At 48.6% G+C, this 19,987-nt stretch overlaps 9 protein-coding genes across 9 annotated transcripts; 4 read left to right on the plus strand and 5 right to left on the minus strand.

The window, feature by feature from the left end:
* Positions 1-97: 97 nt before the first annotated feature.
* Positions 98-1,090, minus strand: N7481_011410 (40S ribosomal protein uS9; the record flags this gene model as incomplete). Its single annotated transcript, XM_057270629.1, has 4 exons — positions 963-1,090; positions 874-896; positions 547-618; positions 98-388 (listed from the first exon to the last, which is right to left on the minus strand). Exons 1-4 carry the CDS (start codon positions 1,006-1,008, stop codon positions 98-100), a joined length of 432 nt encoding a protein of 143 aa, XP_057117803.1. The 5' UTR covers positions 1,009-1,090.
* A 244-nt stretch (positions 1,091-1,334) lies between these two features.
* N7481_011411 (mitochondrial 54S ribosomal protein uL13m) lies at positions 1,335-2,008 on the plus strand (the record flags this gene model as incomplete). The annotated part of the gene is made up of 3 exons (XM_057270630.1): positions 1,335-1,355; positions 1,445-1,805; positions 1,893-2,008. The coding sequence occupies 3 exons, from the start codon at positions 1,335-1,337 to the stop codon at positions 2,006-2,008; spliced, it is 498 nt and encodes a 165-aa protein (XP_057117804.1).
* A 358-nt stretch (positions 2,009-2,366) lies between these two features.
* On the minus strand, positions 2,367-3,467 carry N7481_011412 (urate oxidase; the record flags this gene model as incomplete). Its single annotated transcript, XM_057270631.1, has 4 exons — positions 2,367-2,405; positions 2,446-2,492; positions 2,555-3,201; positions 3,331-3,467. The coding sequence occupies 4 exons, from the start codon at positions 3,465-3,467 to the stop codon at positions 2,367-2,369; spliced, it is 870 nt and encodes a 289-aa protein (XP_057117805.1).
* Positions 3,468-6,259: 2,792 nt separating this feature from the next.
* On the minus strand, positions 6,260-7,059 carry N7481_011413 (cyanamide hydratase; the record flags this gene model as incomplete). The annotated part of the gene is made up of 2 exons (XM_057270632.1): positions 6,260-6,774; positions 6,840-7,059. 2 exons carry the CDS (start codon positions 7,057-7,059, stop codon positions 6,260-6,262), a joined length of 735 nt encoding a protein of 244 aa, XP_057117806.1.
* Positions 7,060-7,788: 729 nt separating this feature from the next.
* N7481_011414 (uncharacterized protein) lies at positions 7,789-8,706 on the plus strand (the record flags this gene model as incomplete). The annotated part of the gene is made up of 5 exons (XM_057270633.1): positions 7,789-7,815; positions 7,894-8,089; positions 8,145-8,255; positions 8,313-8,358; positions 8,409-8,706. The coding sequence occupies 5 exons, from the start codon at positions 7,789-7,791 to the stop codon at positions 8,704-8,706; spliced, it is 678 nt and encodes a 225-aa protein (XP_057117807.1).
* Positions 8,707-9,196: 490 nt separating this feature from the next.
* N7481_011415 (Zn(II)2Cys6 transcription factor) lies at positions 9,197-10,815 on the minus strand (the record flags this gene model as incomplete). The annotated part of the gene is made up of 3 exons (XM_057270634.1): positions 9,197-9,893; positions 9,947-10,430; positions 10,485-10,815. The coding sequence occupies 3 exons, from the start codon at positions 10,813-10,815 to the stop codon at positions 9,197-9,199; spliced, it is 1,512 nt and encodes a 503-aa protein (XP_057117808.1).
* Positions 10,816-12,393: 1,578 nt separating this feature from the next.
* On the plus strand, positions 12,394-14,296 carry N7481_011416 (GMC family oxidoreductase; the record flags this gene model as incomplete). The annotated part of the gene is made up of 3 exons (XM_057270635.1): positions 12,394-12,739; positions 12,806-14,020; positions 14,082-14,296. 3 exons carry the CDS (start codon positions 12,394-12,396, stop codon positions 14,294-14,296), a joined length of 1,776 nt encoding a protein of 591 aa, XP_057117809.1.
* Positions 14,297-16,135: 1,839 nt separating this feature from the next.
* On the plus strand, positions 16,136-17,296 carry N7481_011417 (agmatine deiminase family protein; the record flags this gene model as incomplete). Its single annotated transcript, XM_057270636.1, has 1 exon — positions 16,136-17,296. One exon carries the CDS (start codon positions 16,136-16,138, stop codon positions 17,294-17,296), a length of 1,161 nt encoding a protein of 386 aa, XP_057117810.1.
* Positions 17,297-18,172: 876 nt separating this feature from the next.
* N7481_011418 (uncharacterized protein) lies at positions 18,173-18,778 on the minus strand (the record flags this gene model as incomplete). The annotated part of the gene is made up of 1 exon (XM_057270637.1): positions 18,173-18,778. The coding sequence occupies one exon, from the start codon at positions 18,776-18,778 to the stop codon at positions 18,173-18,175; it is 606 nt and encodes a 201-aa protein (XP_057117811.1).
* Positions 18,779-19,987: the final 1,209 nt, after the last annotated feature.

Below are 19,987 nucleotides of genomic sequence, written 5' to 3' on the forward strand. Positions count from 1 at the left end.
ATGAGATATGAAAGACATGAACGTTCCACCCTCCGTTTTTTTGATAAATTCTCCTCTCTTTTCGCCCGCGTAAGATGTACACTGGTAGCGAGGGAATTTAACGGTAGGACTTCTGGTAACGGGCGCGGGCACCGCGACCACCGAACTTCTTGGGCTCCGCGCGGCGGTTGTCGGCGACCAGCAGGGTGCGGTCGTACTGGGCGAAAGCCTGCTTGAGCTGGTTCTTGGAGTGCTCATCGACGTACTTCTGGTAATAAGCGACGATAGACTTGGCGATGGCCTGACGGATGGCGTAGACCTGGGAGGTGTGACCACCACCGGTGACACGAACGCGGATGTCGATACCGGCGAACTTGTCCTGGCCGACGATCAGGAGGGGCTCGTAGACCTAAATCGAAGAAAAGTCTGTCAGAAAATCGGTTCGTCGCATTGAACATTGCCGCCAGCCATTATTCCAATATAATCGTAATTCCTCCTCTTGTGGTTGTTGCGTGTTTCCCCTTTGGCGTGGCTGGCGGCGAAGGTTTGTGGTTGTGTGAAACGTACCTTGAAGCGGAGGATCTCGGGCTGGACCAGAGAGATGGGCTGGCCGTTAACCTTGATGAGGCCCTTGCCTTGCTGTAAATCGAAAAAGTCTCAGCGAGCTGTTCATTCATGATGCCGTGAAAATCCCCATGCGCCAAATGTGACCAATGTGTCCTTCCATCACTGCTATCCCACAACATCTCAAATTTCGGATTCCTTCAATAACCTGACATTTCGTTGTCGACACCATTCCCAGACACATCTTTTGCTTTCCTTCACATTGTTCCATTTGGCGCAGGGGGAGAGTATAAATCGGGGATGGGTGGGTGGGAGGCATCGTCTTCATACCTTGCAGTGGGCGACAGCGGTGGCTATTGAAAATCGAACATCAGCACTTCAATCTTCTCCATGAACAGGTCGTATTTCGCGAAACTCACCCGTCTTCTTCTTGCCGAAGCATTGCACACTCGGGACGGAAGCCATGGTGGGTAAAATGGCCCTGGTCGGTTGTCGATAGGGAGGGAGTGTGTTGTCGTGGGAGATGGAAAAGAAGTCGACCGCGAATTCCCACACTACGGCGATTCGCCTGAATTGCCCTTGAAAGTGCGGGTTTCGCTTAGAGCTGAACTAATCCGGATTGGGTTAGTGTCATTTGACGCTAGGGCTTGAATCACATGATCGATGCTGACTGATGCGTCGGAGCTCGGGGGCAGAAAGTTCGGGGAACTCTGAACTCTGCTGGCCCGCAAAGGATCGCGTGTTTGGCCTGCTATCACTCCATTCCCTCTCCCTCCTTTACATCTGACAAGATGTCGCAAACCGTCGGCAAGGTGTGTACTGGCTGAAATTGCTGGATACTCTTATTCCCCCCCGCAATTCCCGCAGAATAGCCCATGGGACTAACATATATCTTTCTTAGACCCGTCTTGCTTATTCTCGAGCATGGCATTATGTCGATGCTGGCTCCGACTCACGCTCTCTCGGCCGTCTGGCTTCCTCAATCGCCCTCGTCCTGATGGGCAAGAACAAGCCCATCTACGATCCCTCGACGGACTGCGGTGACTACGTCGTGGTTGCGGGCTGCCATGATCTGCGAACAACCGGAAAGAAACGCTTCCAGAAGCTGTACTATACCCACACGACTCGCCCCGGTAGCTTGAAGAGTATGACAATGGATCAAATGTTTACCAAATGGGGTGGTGGAGAGGTATTGCGCCGCGCTGTGAAGGGCATGCTGCCCAAGAACCGCCTTCAGGAGCCCCGGCTGGCTCGGCTCAAGAGTAAGTTTTCCGGAGGAGAACATCATAACGTGGATGGTCAAGACTCGCTTGGCGCAATTGGTGACATTTCTGACATATACGATATAGCTTTCGAAGGTCTTGCCCATCCCTACAAGGAGAACATCGTCAAATTCGGTAACGAATCGGTTCTGAGCAACCCCAAGGTGCAAGAAGCGTTCAAGGAGGCCAAGACATCCGCATAATCCCTTTTCCTTCTGTTTCGCATTATTCAATTATTACGCTCTCACCTAGGGGCTGTCTGTATTCTATTTCTTTGTTATGATCCAAAACCGCAAGCGCATGGGTCCGGAGTCCAATTTTTGTTCTTGGGAGTGACATTTCTCTTCTACGTTTTTTTTATGATTTTTGAACTACAAAGGTCTCTTCTTGGAATGTACTTATATAGCAGACCGAATGGAAATAAAAAAGAAAAGTGTTCCGAAATGACATTGGGCCGTGTCGATCCACTCCCAGTGGTTGGTATATAGAGACATACTATGTACAGGGAAACTCCATGCTAACAAAGAAATCCGACTTCGGTTTTGGCCGATGCGGTGGCATTTACAGGCGGGCCTTCTGGTTGGCACGGGCGACGGTGCACTTGATGAGACCGTTAGGGTTGGACTGGGGGGGCGTAAACCTCGGCGTCCTTGCCAGTGTTCTTGGTGCCCTTGTGCCAGCTGAGATCTGTAAATGAATTAGTCTGGGGTTCAAACAGTAAGCAACGGGAAAAATTATGCAAGACGTACCGATCTCGAAGTAGTGGTTGTTGGGCAGAGCGTATTCGACGGTATCGAGCAGAGGCTCAGCGGCGAGGATGATCTCTCCCATCTTATACATGGTGGCCTGCACACTGGCGCTGTTGTCCTCGGCAAAGGTCTTGAGAGTGGTGTTGCGGGCAACCTCGTAGGCGGGGTTGAACCTGCGGGCGTTGGCCTTGACCTGAGAGAGGTTGCTGAAGCGGCGCCACTGCCAGTCGGCGGCAACGTCAGTGCTGAGAATACGGTCCCATGTCTCCTTGAGGGTGGTGAACTCGTCACGGAGGAAACCGTGAAACTGGGAACCGGTGCTCTTGAGCACGGTCAGGTTCTTGATAGAAGACTGGATGTCAATGCCCTTGCCCTCGTGGACATCAACCTGGACATTGCGGGTCTCGCCACCCTCCTTGACGAAAGAGTGAGGGTGAGGCTTGCCATCAACGTCCATGCGCACCCAGCGGTGGGTAACAATGTTGACGTGAGCGGCGTGGATGTGACTGTACTTCTCGACGAAGTGCGTGCCGAGGATGGAGCCGAACAGCTCCGGGGGAGTAACGGGCTGTTGCTTGGCAGTGATGTAGATGGTGTTCTTGATGGAGTCTGTAGCGACGACAACACTGTTGTCGGCCTTGGTGTAGCTATAAACCGCTTGTGTTAGCTCCGTGTCGAGCTGCGTTTTTGAGAGGAGCGCGTCCCCGCACGTAGATAAGGGATCTTCGCCCCAAGCCTCCAACTATGGGAATGAATGAATGAATGGAAGTACTTACGAGGTCTCGATGTCACCCTCGAGCAGAACGCAGACGGTCATCTCGACAACAGTCTGAACACCGGTCTTCTCATCGCGGTGCACCTTGTACACGCGGACATTGTCCTTGCCATAGCGGGCGGCGGCGAGAGCACTCATTGTGAAATTTGGGGGAGGAGTTGGAGTTGGAGATGGAGATGGAGATAAGATCGACGAGAAATCGAAGGGTGTCGGAACTGGATCTGAGGTAAGAAGGATTGAATCGAAGCGGAGACTCAACAAGCTGATCTGGAGTCAGGACAGCGGTAGCGGCAAGGTAAAGTATTTATTTGGCAAGCACATGGTCTGATGCGCGGGCGAGTGAAGGCATCGGCGGGCTCCGATGCCCGCACGACGGCCGTGCCCCCCACACCTCGAGAGACAATCTTGGGCCATTGGAGAGCTTATGCTTATCGGCCCCCCCCTGCAAACGGTTCAAACTGGCGCCTGTGCCACCTGGGATTTGCTGACCACCTGGGCAGATCCCGGGGTGAGCAGGTCCATCCAGTTACTCCGTGCTCACCTTCTCTACCCCAGACTCTCGGAGGCCAACCGACGTGTCGCTTTCGCGTTACCCCCCCTGGCGGGGAATAGCTTGCGATTATCCGAAATCCGTATCCGAAAATGCGAAAGTGCGAATCCCGAGTCCACTCTTCTGCTCCCTTACTCGTCTTTTTTTTGGACCTGTGGGAACCCAGGGATTTGAAGGCCTCCACTTCCGTCGGCGACCTCCACCTGCACTTGTCCTCGCGGCCACCTGCGGTCGTCACTTCCTGAGGAATTGCTGCTCGGGATTTCGCATGCATTTGCATTTTGGGAGAGAGGAGAGAAAGCATGAGAGTCAATCTACGTGAGACTGTGCGGTCTCATTTCAGCCAAAAAGGACTGCGCCTTTCTCTTTCCTGGCAGTCGCGATCGATAACTCCGTGCCTTCCAGGTTTGCAGGTGCATCACCACCACTACATACTATTCGTACTGGTAGTACTAGTAGTATCATACGATAGCTACATACTGGCCTGTACGCTTGGTTCAACAAGAGAGGCCTCTAGGAGATCGGAGGGCTTGTCTACTAAAATTGGTCTTACAGGGCGACATCTCCGGACCCCACAAGAGCTTCTAACATCAGCGCTAATCATGAATACAATGCTCACCACTCGAGGCGAATTATCTGGCCACATCTAGAGCATCCAGTTGACAGAGTCTGGCCGCTTTATTAAGTGTGAAGGGTGAGATCCATCATCGAATATACCCACCAGCTATGAATCCAAGAAAAGCCACTTCCCGGTCTAGTTTGCAATCCACGAATCGGAGGTAGTCCTTGTAAACGATAGGCGAGCTTAAATCCTGATGCATCGGATCGACCGCGCTATTCCAATCCCAGTGGCAGTCTCAAGGAAGGCACACCGCGGAGGCTTGCCAACCGATTCAAAAAGTAGTTAAATGTCTGTAGACAAGGCGTGGCCACTAAAATCGGAGAAATGAGGCAGTGAAAGCAAAAAGGGATAAAAGAGAAAAGCCGGGCCCCCAGTCGAACGGGGATTACTTACAGCACTCGAAGTCTGGAAGGGCACGTCCCCTTGTACTAACCCGGCGGATTGTGAAAGTATGGGTGCATTTACCCTCATCACCGAGCAAATCGCCGAATTGGGTGTCGGAGGTTCTATACCTGGCTCAGGTCCTGTCTAATACGAAGCAGCCAAATGGTAGATGGCTCTTGGTGTTTGTTATTACATTTCTGCACTCTGTAGGTCCACATCACATCTACGTTGAGCATATCAAACTTGAAGAAATATAGGTACAGTGCCGACCGTTACTGCCTTCCATATCTGGAAACAGAGAGATGCCCCTTCAAACCCTAGTGACGTGATCATGGAAACCGGATGTGGAATAGCGTAAATTACGAGTTATGAATATATATTGTAATAATGCCTGATCTTGTAGTACCCCAGCTGTATCGATACAAGGTTTTGGAGGCATGGACGACTAGAAGGCTCCATGCAAAAACTAAGCAAACCTGCGACCGTTAACTAGCAATCTGTCAACTTCCCTCCTCTATCCCTCAGTCGCTTCGCTGCAGAGGGTTTGACGCTGCCTTTAGTGTCCATCTCTGGTCAAGTTGGTAGGCAAGGCTTGACAGTTAGATTTGTTTCGTGATCAACATTGCTTATCGCTATGCGCCGGCTTCTAATGGTAATTAAGCATTAGGTAACTAGCTAACCCCTTACGGAGTATAGCTTCAGGTTGCCCCTCCTCTGCATATATATACTATGACCTATAGCTCTTTTGGTGACGATGCAGATCAATCTCGGATAATCGACCCGTCGGAACCAGATCGGCACGATGCCCCCCACTCCTAGTTTACTTCTGTAGAACACCCGAGACCTCGTACTTTCCTAACCCTACCCCGTATTATGTCACGGGTCAGCCACAGTCGGTTTAACTTAATTTACTACTATATATGCCAAATAGGAAGAAGGTGGCGAATACTATAAAGAGCCTCCGAGATACGTCAGCTACACTATCGAATAGATGCTTATACTCAACCGTAAGACGGTAGCTAAAGTGACTGAAGAAGATTTAATTGTAACTCATAGCGAGTATTGGGAGGGGATTCTGAAAATAGCAGTTAAAGATATGCTGCAGATAAAAAAGAAACGTCACTAGAGAGTCCGATCTGAGAACACGGCGTTTATGATGAAATCGAACGACCAGTCCTGAAAGAATATCGAAAAGTTCTATAATTCCACTAACATCGACTGGAAACTAGTGGAGAAGCAGGACTAATTTGCTTCGTACTGGCAAGAAGCTCACCATAGTTATTGCATTTAAATGCTAGGAGTGAAGATTATGATCACTCTGCGACAGCGTCAAGGAGGCACCGATCAAACCGCAACGTGGACACGGATTGGTGCTTACTCCCACTGCTTCATGAGAGTGTTGGCTTCAATCTCTTTGTCGAAGTTGACCAGGTGAGTCGAGTGGCACCAGGGCTTGATGCTCTCCTCCTTGCGGATAGTGTTGGAGAAGAAAGTACACCACTTTATGCGAGGGTAGGTCTCGTTGATCTCAGTGCGGGTGGAGTCGTGAATCATCTCGCCGAAGTTGCGAACGTGAGGGTGGAAGCCAGTGTTGTCGTAGGTAGTGGCCAGCTGAATGAGCTGTCCGATGTAGGTGATGGTTCCGTCGACGCCCATGTCCTCGTGGCGGATGATGGCTTCGGCAGCGGCCTCGGTCTGATCGGCGGTGGCACCGAAGTCCTTGAGTACGTGCATGGCCTTAATGCCGCCGTAGATGTCAAAGGACATACGGGTGGCGGTCAGGTTCTCCTCAGCAGTGCCGAGATCATGGAGTAGACAGGTCAAGGCCCAAGTAACCGGGTTCAGGGCCGCGAATTTCTCAGGGAACTGCTGCTTGGTGATGGCCATTCCTAAATGGAGGTTAGATAAAAATTTTGATGCTGTGGGGGCCATGTATGTTGATCTGTGAACCTACCGTAGAAGTAAACTCGCATGGAGTGGCTGAAGGTCTCAGCATGGAGGGTCTCCTTCGCGTACTTGAGGGTCTTCGCAACTGAAGGATCATCAAAGGGGAACTTGATCTCGCTCAGAGGGAGAGGACCCGGCTTATTGATGAAGGGTTGGTCACCAAAGATGGCGCCCGCGTTGGCGGGCATAGCGGTCCAGCCGTTGGCAGCAATTTCTTGGTTGCACATTTTGAAGTAGAGAAAGAGAAATGGTAAAAGCCCGCAAAAATTTAAGTAGAAGATTTTCGAGGAGAAGTGGAAGGCAACTAACTGTAGTAGTGAAGATGCTGTTGGAAAAAATATGGAGAGAGCGATTTAACGACGCAGAACAAAGCCTTTAAATATTCATCTCGTCACCATAATAGATCCAATGCAAGGGAAAATTCTCTGCCTGATCCGTGATGATTTACAAGCAAGTCCAGAATATATCTCGGACTTTGCAGCCTTGAAAGAGTCTATGAGGTCGCGGGGTGGAACCAGACTTGCCCGTTTAGGAGGTTGTCGTTGGTGGGTCAATGACGGCGGCTTGTAGGATGGTCCAATGATACACACCACTGTCGTGGTGCTCGGGCTCCTAACTCCATTTCTCCCGAGAATCGGCCGCTATGACAATTTCGTAGTTTTCCCACACCCTACATGAAAATCCTTTGCCATGGAACTACTCCCAAAATCCCGGTAATCGTTCGATTGATAAGCTTCAGTAGCCGTGATAGGAAATTAAAGCTTGTGGCGCTTCGGAAGATGAGTTTTAGCGGCGTCATGCATTACTCATGCAGATGATCAACCATATAACTACAAGACCACAGTTTAAAAGCCTGTCGCTAAGGTCTCGCAATTATTATACGGATCGATTATACCTGAGAGCTTCAGCACGACAATACCTTTCTGGGCATCCCCTCGACAGAAGTCCACTTCAACATGGCTAACAGTCATCTCGCCAATCCAGTATGTAACCACCCTCAACTCTGTGATATATGCACCTCCAATATATATGCATCAGATGCACTGACTGTGTTTTTAAAGAGTCCTTTAGGATTTGGTTGCTTTGCAACTACCTTGATGACCCTTTCACTTTCACTGATGGGCTTCCGTGGTGTCTCCAACCAGTCTGTGTTCATAGGAAACCTTTGCTTCTTAGCAGGACTAGGCCTCCTCATATCTGCACAATGGGAGATGGTGAAGGGGAACACTTTCTCGTACACTGTCCTCGCCGCATTCGGTAAGTTACACATATCCATTGCGCATTAATAGTGACAGTCTCTTACGCCTTATAGGATTTTATTATGGTGGCTACGGCGTAATGCTGATGCCCTCACTGGGTATTGTGGAGTCCTACGGCGGTAAAACATCCGAATATTATAGTGCATTCGCATTCTATCAGCTAAGTTAGTTCCCAATGTCTACCACACTGTCCAATCACTCGATTAACATCATGCTTAAAGTTTGGTGTTTTCTGAATTTTTTCTTCTTGCTTGCCTCTTTGCCAACGTAAGTACATAAATTCAAGGCAACTAAGGTTCATGCTGACAATTTTTAAGGAATGTTCCGAACATCATCGTTTATGCTGCCTTGGAGTTATGCTATATCTTAAATTGTTCAGCGAACTTCATATTGGCAGATGGCAGAATGGCCTTAGGTGAGTCTCTCATGACGACGGCTGGTGCCTTTGGTGCCGTATCGGCGTCGTCTGGATTTTACCTTCTGGGACATGGTTTATGCCAAGACACATTTCCATTTGAGATTCCTCTGTGTCAAACGCGTGGGCTGTTTCGACGTGCATCCTCTATTCATGAATCCTCTATCCGTGAGAAGAGTGTTGGAGTGTATTCTGTTTGAAAGAGATACCTTGATTGCACAGGAGGTTAGGCACAACCACGCGAACAGCATGTAAATAGAAGGCGATTTTTTTATCTGCATTGCCTTTGGTAATTGAACAAAAGAATTTGCTTGCTTCTTACCCCATATAATATTAATTCGCAGAACAAAATGTTTTAGTACCTAGCTGCTGTAAGCGTTTTGGTGCCTGACGCAAGCGGCTAAGCATTTCGCTGTTTACTTACTCATCCAAGGAAGCATTTAACATCGTGAAAGACCTCGATTTTTCCTACATAAATCAATCGATCAATTCAATACTGGTTAAGTCATCCTTCCGTTTATTCATTTCATCATTCTGACCACTGCGTTGCACCCGATGCCGGAAGCGCCAACAGCGGCTTCATTCTGGGAGCTTTTTTTTACCCCAGGAAACTGGAAAACTCGCGCGTTCAGACATGCCAAAGCTCAGTAGTGTAAGGCAATCGGATCATCAGGGAAGCAATGACGTAAATTAGACAAGCAACCAGTCTTGTCCTATTACATCGGGCACTGAATTGCCATAAAAATGCTTTTGCCTCCAATGGCCTTGTACAATCGTTGAAGCATTGATTATATTTAAACAGCAGGTCAAGTCCCAAAGCGTCTTTAGATATCGCATAACCTGCTGTTGCTCACTCTCGTTCTGGCATTCAAGGCCGGCAATGAAGGTCGGCCACAGTAAGCACTTGAACAGAGTGTCTTCGTATTCGAGAGCGTCAATCAAGTCAAGTAATTGCCGCACTAATCCATGATAATCAGATCTCACTGTCCCGGTTGATGTCATCAAAGCACGAAGGACTCGGTTTCCATAGATCAATGTGGCAATTCTGTATGATTCCAATAGCAGGGACAGCTTCTCAGTGTCCACTGCTCGGAGATCTTTTGATTGCACGGAGTTGGACGCCCACTCCAGACTATCAAAATTTTCCGTCAAATGAAGCATACTCTGGGTTTCTCGTATACGCTCCTGAATCAAGGCGTCGTCGTGCATCTGCAAAGTCTTGATTGCATGCCTTTGATCAGAGAAATAACGGATGGCCTGCAGGAGAAAGGCAGGGCACCCAAGAAAACTTCGAAAAATTGACTCTTGATACTTGCCTTCATGAACATTGATACATGATTGAAGCGTGGACTTTGAACTCGAGAGCGCACCGCCGATAGTTGATACACTGCTGTGATTAGCACATTGTATACATCGGAGAATATGAAGGAAGAAGCATACAGTGAAAATTGTCGGGCGACGAATCGCCTCGTTTCCTCTAATATCCGTCCAGAATCGCTGGTAATATGTTGACTGGCATCAGGCTCTAGCATCGATTGAGATATCTTGACAAAGCCTTCTGCCCCATGAAGATGATACTTCCATCCGTCGATGCCAGACTCGAGAATATCGAGAAAAATCAAAAGTAGAATAGTTGCCATAGTCGCGTCTTTCTGCGAAGACTCCGGGTGGGACAAGGATGATGATAATGCCTTGATAGCTCGCGTTTTGAAGTGGAGTGCATCCACATTGGCATTGACAAATCGAGGTGACGAAGTATCATCGGTCTGATTGAATGACCACGCCGAGTTGGCGAAATGTCGCGCAGAAACAGCCATTATACTCATCTTCAACGTTATATTATCTACTGCATACGCGAGTAAGCTCCGAAACGGATTGCTCGGGCTGTCATATAGAATGAACAACTTGGCGATGCGTATGTTATCTTATTGCTGGCATTAGCATACCCACGATAAAACCTATATCACCAGGAACTTACAATAATCAAGATAGAACCTCGATGACCAATCGAGGTCCTTTGTGGAAGGGTCTTGCAATGCGAACGAGAGAGGACGTGTGAGCGCCAAAGACTGGACGCAGGGCGAGATTGATCGTAGTTTGAGTGGTGGATGTGGTTTTCGATTGGCGACTTTGTAATCTTCTTCGAGGGCATGTCCGCGCATTTTGCCCCGGATTGCCACGCCTTTGACCCATCGTAGCGGTCTAGTTTCGAAACATTCTAGCCCAGCTTTCTCGCATTTAGAGCAAGGGTTGCCGGTTCGGTCACATTGAATGGTGCGTTTGCGGCATGTCCAGCATGCTGCACGCATTGTGTGAACAATACCAACCTAGCCAAGAGGAGGATTTCAACAGTGGCTCGTACAATGATCGTCAGCCTTGCGGTTTGAGAAGTTGCAGAATTTCCGGAGATTTCGCCACGGAAGCCGGGCGGAGATTGGATGGTCCGCGTACGATGACTGGACAAATCCGCGGGTAGAATACAGCATCCGGACAGTAGGCACGGCACAGTGTTTGCCTTGTTTGCACGTAGATCTTCCAGGTTCTGATGATCAATCACTATTCCCGATTGGGAATGGATGTAAGCATTGCAAATTGGAACCTCACAGATCTGCGTCTTTTTGCCAACACAGAATACCACCTTTGCCATTTGCGATGAAGTGAGTCAGTCCTTGCTGCGTATTATGTGAACAATCATCTTAGGTTGCCAGAGCTCGATGTATTTTGCCATCTTTGAAGTGGTTAGATTTTTGTAAGTGCTAGATTAGGAGAAGTGTGAGCGGACGATGCCATGGCGGGGAGGCTACTTTTGGGCTCCTGGGAAGCGGCTATATTTGGACATGTAACGGTACATGAGTATACTTTCATCTATGTTACCATACAAACATAGAACAAAACACTGATTACGGAATCATTTATATAAGACTTAGCGTATCATGTGAGTAGGGTTTGAAAGAGCATCTCTGTGTTACCGGATATGGAAGGCAATACCGGTCGGCACTGTATACATGTGACAAGCTTGCTCCATTGGTACTGGTACTATTACCTAGGCAAAATACTAGTATACTTGCTTGACTATTGACTTCCAGGAATTGTAGGCGTACGAAGCTCCATATTAAGCTTAGAAAGCACTGCTCAAATTTTAAAACTACTACCTTGCAGCTCCTCAGAGGCTGTTTGAAGCACGTTTGATTATAATGCCTACCTAGGTAGTCTCAAAGATTGGCACTAGTGGTTTGGACGAGTGTATACCACTCTCTAATAATCTTTTTTATAGCCAGACAAACAAGCAAGAGATAGCCTTCTTGCTGAATAGAGTCCTATAGAGACATAGTGCTTACCAAAAGATAGACGCAAGAAGACGCTAAAAGTGATTGTGTGCGGGCCCCCCCAGTTTCATTATACTGCACCGATTTCCACTCCTTTTTCCCGTCACAAAACAAAGAAAAGGAGCTGGAAGGGGTTCAAAACGCACGCCCATGCGATGCTGAATCCCCCGGGCCAATAGCTGGCGCTCAGCTGGCATCTTATTGTTTACAATGAATGGGTGGCTTTTTTGCGTTTTCCTGCCATCCTGGACCTCTCAAGTCTCCCCGGTTACGATGAATCAGATGGAATGCGGAGATAATTGAGATGATCGGTTCGCTGGTCCGTCGGCTCGATAGACTTGCGAAAAACAAAGTGGCATGTTACATGACTAAGCGCGCCAAAGGATGAAGTAAACATTCCAAGTTTGGCCAGCAGCCCCTAGTTTGAGATGGATAAGAGAAGATTATGAGACCATGTTGATTTATTTCATCACTGGACTCGAAGATTCCTTCATCTGCCGTGCAATTAATCTCTCTACTTCATTTCCAAGTTTCCTTCCGCATCTTGCTATCAAACGAAAAATGTGCCGATCAAAACTTGCGATCACGCTTTTCTTGCTAATTTCAGTGAACGCAAGGCCTCAAGAAGAGAAAATATCACAATATGACTTTGTTATTGTTGGAGGAGGTACAAGTGGCTTGGTTGTTGCCAACAGACTTTCAGAGATGAGCGACGTTACTGTGGCTGTCATCGAAGCTGGAGATTCAGTTCTTAACAATTCAAATGTGACCAGCGTTACAGGATACGGTCGTAGCTTTGGTACGGCTATTGACTGGCAATACCAAACCGAGGACCAAAATTACGCTGGAGGATCGAAGCAGATTATGCGCGCTGGAAAAGCTATAGGAGGTACAAGCACTATTAACGGTAAGTGATGGTCCTATACCTCCCATGAATTCTTTCGTTCATACTAACTCTAATTCCTTGGGCCAGGCATGTCATACACTCGGGCGCAAAATGTGCAAATTGACAGTTGGGAATTACTTGGAAACAAAGGATGGAATTGGCAGAGCCTATTCCCTTACTACATGAAATCAGAGGGATTCCAGGTACCCACTCAAGACCAAATTTCGTTTGGTGCAGACTACTACTCAGACTATCATGGAGAGCATGGTCCGATGAAAGTCGGCTGGCCGAAATTCTTGACCAACAGCAGCGTACTTCCTGTGCTTGACGAATCCTTTAACCAACTAGGTGTCCCTTATAATCGTGACGTTAATGGCGGCCTTATGGTTGGGTTAACCTCTCATCCTAATACAATCGACAGCGAGGCAAACGTTCGCCATGATGCCGCCAGAGCCTACTACTGGCCATATCAAAGTCGACCTAACCTCAAGATTATCTCAAATACATACGCGAACAAAATAATTTGGGGCAATGATTCGGACGGTGACGCAGTCGCAATTGGAGTCGAAATTAATAATATAAATGGAAAGCAGATAATACACGCTTCAAAGGAGGTTATCTTGTCAGCTGGATCTTTGAAGTCACCTATCCTCTTAGAGTTGTCCGGCATTGGCAACCCCGATATTCTCAGCAAACACGATATCCCCGTCAAAGTCAACATTTCCACTGTCGGAGAGAACTTGCAGGATCAAACAAACAACGGTCTTTCCTACGAGGGAAAGGAGTTTTGGCTGGGCTCACCAACTTTCTCCGCCTTACCGTCCGCTGACCAGCTATACGGAAACAGTTTCTATACTGTCGCCTCCAAAATTAATTCCAGTCTCGCCGATTATGCCGAAACTATCGCCAACTCTTCGAATGGTGCGCTCAAAGCATCTAACCTTCTCGCTGTATTCGAGATGCAGTGGGATTTGATCTTCAGGTCAAAAGTTCCATTTGCGGAGATCGTGTTCCTCCCAATTTCACACACATTTTCTGTTGAATATTGGCCTCTACTTCCTTTCTCAAGAGGCAGTATACACATTAAATCCGCAGACGCCTCGGAACCGGCAGCAATCAATCCGAATTATTTTATGTTCAAGCAAGATCTTACTACGCAGGCCGATGTGGCTCGCTATATTCGGAAGGTATTCGGTACTCTTCCTCTGGGAGATCTTGTGGGAGACGAGCGTGCACCGGGACTGGAGCATGTTCCTGATAATGCAACCGACTCTACCTGGGATGGCTGGGTTAAGGCCAACTGTCAGTATCTCCAATTTTATCCTAAATGACCTAGAAGGTTGATCTCTGACTCCCCATATAGACAGATCAAACTTCCACCCAGTCGGCACGGCTAGCATGCTTCCCCGGAGCAAAGGTGGAGTTGTGAACACTGATCTCAAGGTTTACGGTACCAAGAATGTCCGGGTGATTGATGCATCTGTATTGCCATACCAACTTTGTGGACACTTGACAAGCACTCTTTATGCCGTGGCCGAAAGGGCATCGGATCTGATCAAGAGGAGATATACATTTTGAATGAAACGACATCCACCCAAAACAATAAATCTCCAAAACACTGGCATTTAGTCTTAACCATCATGTATGGCTTCTGCGTGGCCACAACTACAACAAGGATAGCCTCCTTCCGGGTGATATCCTGCCATTTGAAACCCTGTGCATCCACATCGGTAGCCTTCTTTGTCATATCCAGGACATTTGATCTTGTAGTCACCACGGAAGAGGAAGGGTGTTGTAAGAAACTCGAGCCACGTCATAACTGTATGCGCTTAGGTTTGGGCTCTGATGCTGGAATCTTCTTTTAGTAAGGCATTTGATATCAGAAATAGAGAAAATATGAATGGGTTATTTACTTACAGTCTGTCAGGATAGTAGATTGGATTGGAAACAGAAATATTCAGACGGATCGCAGTTTGACGAGAATCAGACTCGGATGATGGAGAAGGGGAAGAAATATTCAGTTCAACCATTCCGACTCTTGCATAGGAAGTGGTGCCTAATAGATACCCGACTTTCCCTGTCGACTTTAGGTCAGCCGACTCAGCAAAAGGTGTCGACTCAAAATGAAGCAAGAGCGCCACTAGGCCTTAACAAGATACCCCTCACCTATACTTCACTAGATTATATGCTCATGCCAAGCAGGCTGCCAAGCATTGGCGTGCATGGTCTCATTACAGATAATTAAGACTCGCAACAAACTAATCGTCTGGCAGTTGCGGGGTAAATACATGCTGGTGAAAATCATCGGGGATTGCAAGTTCGTAGCAATCGAATATTCTCGGTAGGTGATGCGGGGAGGAATCTGCAATATCTCAAGAGAAGCGAGACTTTTCAGTTCCAACAATAATGAAATCTGCGAGCGCGATATGACCGGCGAGTTTCCTTTTCCCCGGGAGGTCGATGGAATTATCTTAAAAGCTTAACATGATTTGCTGATTGAATCATTGGCGGTCGATATACCCTCAACACTTCATGGAACAGCGCTGCTCATTGGACCATTAATGGCTCACCCCTAGCCGAATCCAACGATCGAATCAAGCTTCTAGATATGAATATATGTCGACATCTGGGATCATAGAAGACAAAGTGTTTGGACGGACTTTGGAGGTACTATATGATCTTCACCGGGATCGGGGTGACCGGTGGGATATTCAACAGAGCGAGTTAGTGACCCGGGCCCCAGTTTTGAAGCATTCAAGTCGAAGTGGAAGACCAAAATACCTACCAAAATAGGCCATTCAATTGCAATTGATAAGAACCGAAGCAAGCAGGCAAGCATTGAAGCAACGGGCGGATCAACTCTAAATAATGCCCGGATCTAGCAGACGGAGTGGAAGAAGTGGGTCACAGATCGCCAGAACTTTCCCTTTGAGGTTAACATCAGGCAGAGACGTCACTGGGGGGGTCCGCGGGCACCGCGATTAAAGTCTGGGGACGTTATCGAGGATGCTTTTGAGGTGGGATGCTCTAATTACTAAAATTGTATCTTGTGGACTGGGTAGCAAGAGGATATAATATCTTCTTATCCACCCATAAATACCACCCACTCCTCACACCCAACTCCTGCCCCTCCAACTTAATTCAACGAATCCTCAATGTTCAATTGACTTGACTTCCAGCGATAAGGTAAGTTCTCTTCCACCCATCCACGGAACCATTGCCGAAGAACGAGTCACTGACCTCAACCCTAGAGTGATAAAAACTGTTCTACTCTACACTTCCCTACTACTACTACTACTACTACTACTACTACTACTACTACTACTACTACTACTCTTACTACTCTCACTACTACCTCAATCGGAAGCCCCAACCTCATCTACACGCAATCAAATCACCACGCAAACCACCACAATCATGTCAGGCAAAAAGCAACAATACATCTACCTCCCCGAAACAACCCCCCACCTCGCCACAATCCTCAGCTTCCCATCCCGATGCTCCACCTTCCCAGCCCTGTACGAAAAGACCTGCACCGAGATCATCGACCTCGCAGCAACAATCGCCCACTTCGAGCCCGTACGCCTCCACGTCCGACCAGAAGACCAAGACCGAGCCCAGAACCTACTGAACAACCGCCTGGCCAACACAACCACACCCACAGAACAACTTGAATCCCGCATCACTCTCATCCCCGCACCAACAAACCACATCTGGGTCCGCGATACTGGCCCCATGTACGTCCGCAGCGCGAACGACCCCACCAGCCGCCACGCGATAGACTTCCAATTCTGCGAATGGGGCAATAGCACCGGCGAATTGATCTACAATTCCAGTCCGGATAAGAAGGGTGCATTGCCCGATGGGTCCGACTGGCCGATTCTAGACGCCGAGCGACGGAGGGAGAACACTGCATTCGCGGCGCGGGTCTTGGAGCTTGAGGGGGCCGGGGTACCGAGGGTTATTTCCAAGGTCAGGCTTGAGGGTGGTGGGATTGAGATGGATGGGGAAGGAACGTTTATGGCTATGGAGAGTAGTGTGACGGTTCCTTCGAGGAATGAGGGACTCTCCAAGGTTGAAATTGAGTCCGAATTGACGAGATTACTCGGCGTTAGGAAGTTTATTTGGATTCCGGGTCGGGAGGGGTTGGATATTACGGATTATCATATCGATGCTGAGGCGAGGTTTATTCGGCCTGGTGTTGTCGTTGTTGGGAAACCGCATGCGAAGTGTAAGAAGGTCTTTTGGGATGTTTATTACGAGATGCGCCAGATCTTGGATACGGCAGTCGATGCGCGCGGGAGAAAGCTTGATGTTATTGATATTGAGGAGCCGGATCCGACGCTTTTGCAGGGTGATGTTCCTGGGGAGGAGACGGATGTTGCGGCTTCGTATGTGAATTTCTACTTCACGAATGGCGGGTTGGTGATTCCTGCTTTTGGGGATGTTGAGATGGATCGTCGGGCTCTGGAGACGCTGCAGATGTTGGTTCCTGAGAGGGAAGTTAGGCAGGTTGCCGTGAACGCGTTGCCCAGGACTGGGGGTGTGTTGCACTGCACAACGCAACAGGTACTATGATCGTCTGTCTGTCTCTCTCTCCTTGCGGATTCTTTCCTGTGACAGGGGGGGTTCTCCCAGAGCTGGCTGTGGGGTTGTTTGGTTGGTGAATCGTTTTGTGGAGTTTTTCTAGGAGCGTATATTATCTTGTGTTATTTTTGCATCATATCAGATCACTATTAGAGGAGACTACTATTATCAATATTATACAGCAACGGCTTGGCAGAGGTCTTGCTTTCGTTTGTACAACAAGACTAGTTCATGTAATTCTTGACAGGTTCTCCAACAATAAAAAAAGAGTAATCTGGACCTGGCTGTACATGAAATCCAGTCTCACTTCAAAACAAAACTAGAATGTAGAACCCGGCCTAGTTATCACCACAAATCACCTTGCGAAAGCGTAGCAGAGCCACGAACAAAGTGAGATGAATGGAGAAACAACTGAAACCGCCACCGTTGTAAACTGCAAATGTGTATATCTTTTTTCTTTTCTTGTAAATCCATCAAGAAAAGCCAAACACTCCAGCCCGGAAAGGCCGGCCACTCCGAACAAATTATTCAACGCCATTCTCAAAACGCCTAGTCAACGGATCCAACACCAGAAATGACCATAGCCCAAAGCAAGATCCAGAAAGGAAAAGGAAAAGAAAACACAGCCGGACATGCAATCGTTAAGGGGGAGGGCGGGGCGGGGCGTAGCGTAGCATTAGCAACATGAAGTAGGGAGAGGGAGAGGGAGAGGAAGAGGCAGAGAGATGGACATGGGCACACAGAAACAAATCCCAGCACCGGTTTTGTTCGTCTTCATCCAACAGAATCAAGCCAAGTCGTAGATCTTAGATTTTACTCCGTCCAAGAATATTCAATATAGGGATCGAACACGGAAAGTGGAAAAGTTCACAGGCTCAACTGGTCGATACTTCCAACTCTCCCACCACCACCAAGTCGGCCACCGCCCTTGGTCACCATTCCCAAGCGGTAGAAGCGCTCTTCGCCAGCCGGTGTCCGGCCACCGATATACCACTTCTCGGGACCGAGAGCATCACGGAAACCGCCCGATCCACTGGAAGAATCGCTGCCGCGGCGTTGACGCTCTGGACCGCGATTGATTGGGATCGGTGTTGATGATGATGATGGTGTTGGGGGCGGAGATGCGGTGAGCGGGGTGTCTGGAGCCGCATGGTGGTAGTGGTGAGATGGTGGCGAGTGGTTTGATCCTGCGGCTGAGCCAGATGATCCTGCTGTCGCTGTCGCTGGCCCCGAGGACGAAGATGTAGATGAGGCGTGGTGGTGATGGGCGTGGTGGGCGGTTGATGAAGGCCCGGCCGAGGAAGCCGCAGAAGCGGAGTTGGCGGCCTTGGTGGCTATCGCGCGGGCGCTTTGCGAGATCTGTGCAGAGGAGAGTGTGGGGGTGCCGGTGGATGATTGTGAGGCGGCTTTATAGGTTGACTGGGCGCGGAAGGCGGCCAGGAAGTTGGAGAGGAATGGACGGTTGGTGGACATGATGAGGGTGCGAATGAGATGATATTCCCAGGCTGGAGAGAGCCCAGGGAAAGAAGTCCAGGTCAGAGCCGGTCAGAAGTTGAAGAATGGAGACCCTAGAGGGGAATAAGTGGAGAGGAGGGGAAGATAAGATGGAGATGGAGGAGGAGGGGGGGGGCGCGATAATATTCGGTCCTCTCAACCGGTTGCGCTCGCAGAAAAGCGGAGCGAACGGCGGGGAGGGAAAATCCCGACCCTATTCACCCCGACAGGCCAATCAGAGTCGCCCTATTATGGGCATGACGTCTAACTGGGGGCTCGGCGGCAACAGATGATGGGCATGGATATGGATATGGGCATGGGCATTGGCATGTGGTGCAGATGAGAATGAACATAAAGTTCAGAGCATGTATAGTACTAGTAGTACTTCGTCTGGTGAGTACCACCGGGGCAGTATGGTGACAAACGTAGGCTCTACACTACTAGTCGTCTTTCAGACAGCGCCCAAGGTGTCTTGCAACGAAGGATCCATGAATATACGTAGGTACACTTCAATCTACGCTTTCTACCTCAACTCCTGGGAACTTCAATATGCTTGAACATGGAATGATTACATCCGGTCTATTTTCTAGATGCTTTTCAAGTAGAACAGATACCCTCCTAAAAATGAAACGCAAAAGAGAGAGAAGAGATAAAGAGATAAAGAGAAATGAAAACACAACGTAAGAGAACAACACCCTAAATCACACCTCATCAAGCCCGAGGCGCAAATATGTCCGTTTTGTGCCGACTGTACTTACAGAAACGAGGTCATGCAGATGCACCGGGAAAGAAAAGAGAAGAAAGCAGAGCAAAGCAGACAAAGGGGCCACCAGCAACTGGAAGAAAACTCGAGGGGAATTTTGTTTCGACTGTCAACAGGTCCCGCAAAGCTTTTCGTCTTTCTGATTGTCGAACATTCGCGCAAAAGGAACACATGCCCATGTCTATAGTGTGGACGCCGAACGAAGCCACCCGCCATACCGTCTTACCCACGCATTCGATTCGAGTCGAGTCGAATCGAGGGGACGTAAATCAAATCAAAGCGGGTAAAAAAAATGAGAAAAAAGATGAAACAAACCGGACTCGCAATTCAACCACCATGTAAAACTCGCCCGTGCAAAGGAGAATGCGGACCCACACCGGATGGGATCTGAACCGGGAAGAATGAGAAGGGAGATAGGAGTAAAC

Source organism: Penicillium waksmanii (assembly GCF_028829765.1).
Source record: "Penicillium waksmanii strain IBT 27052 chromosome Unknown utg000009l:1.0-4314994.0:1.0-4318279.0, whole genome shotgun sequence".
NCBI lineage: Eukaryota > Fungi > Ascomycota > Eurotiomycetes > Eurotiales > Aspergillaceae > Penicillium > Penicillium waksmanii.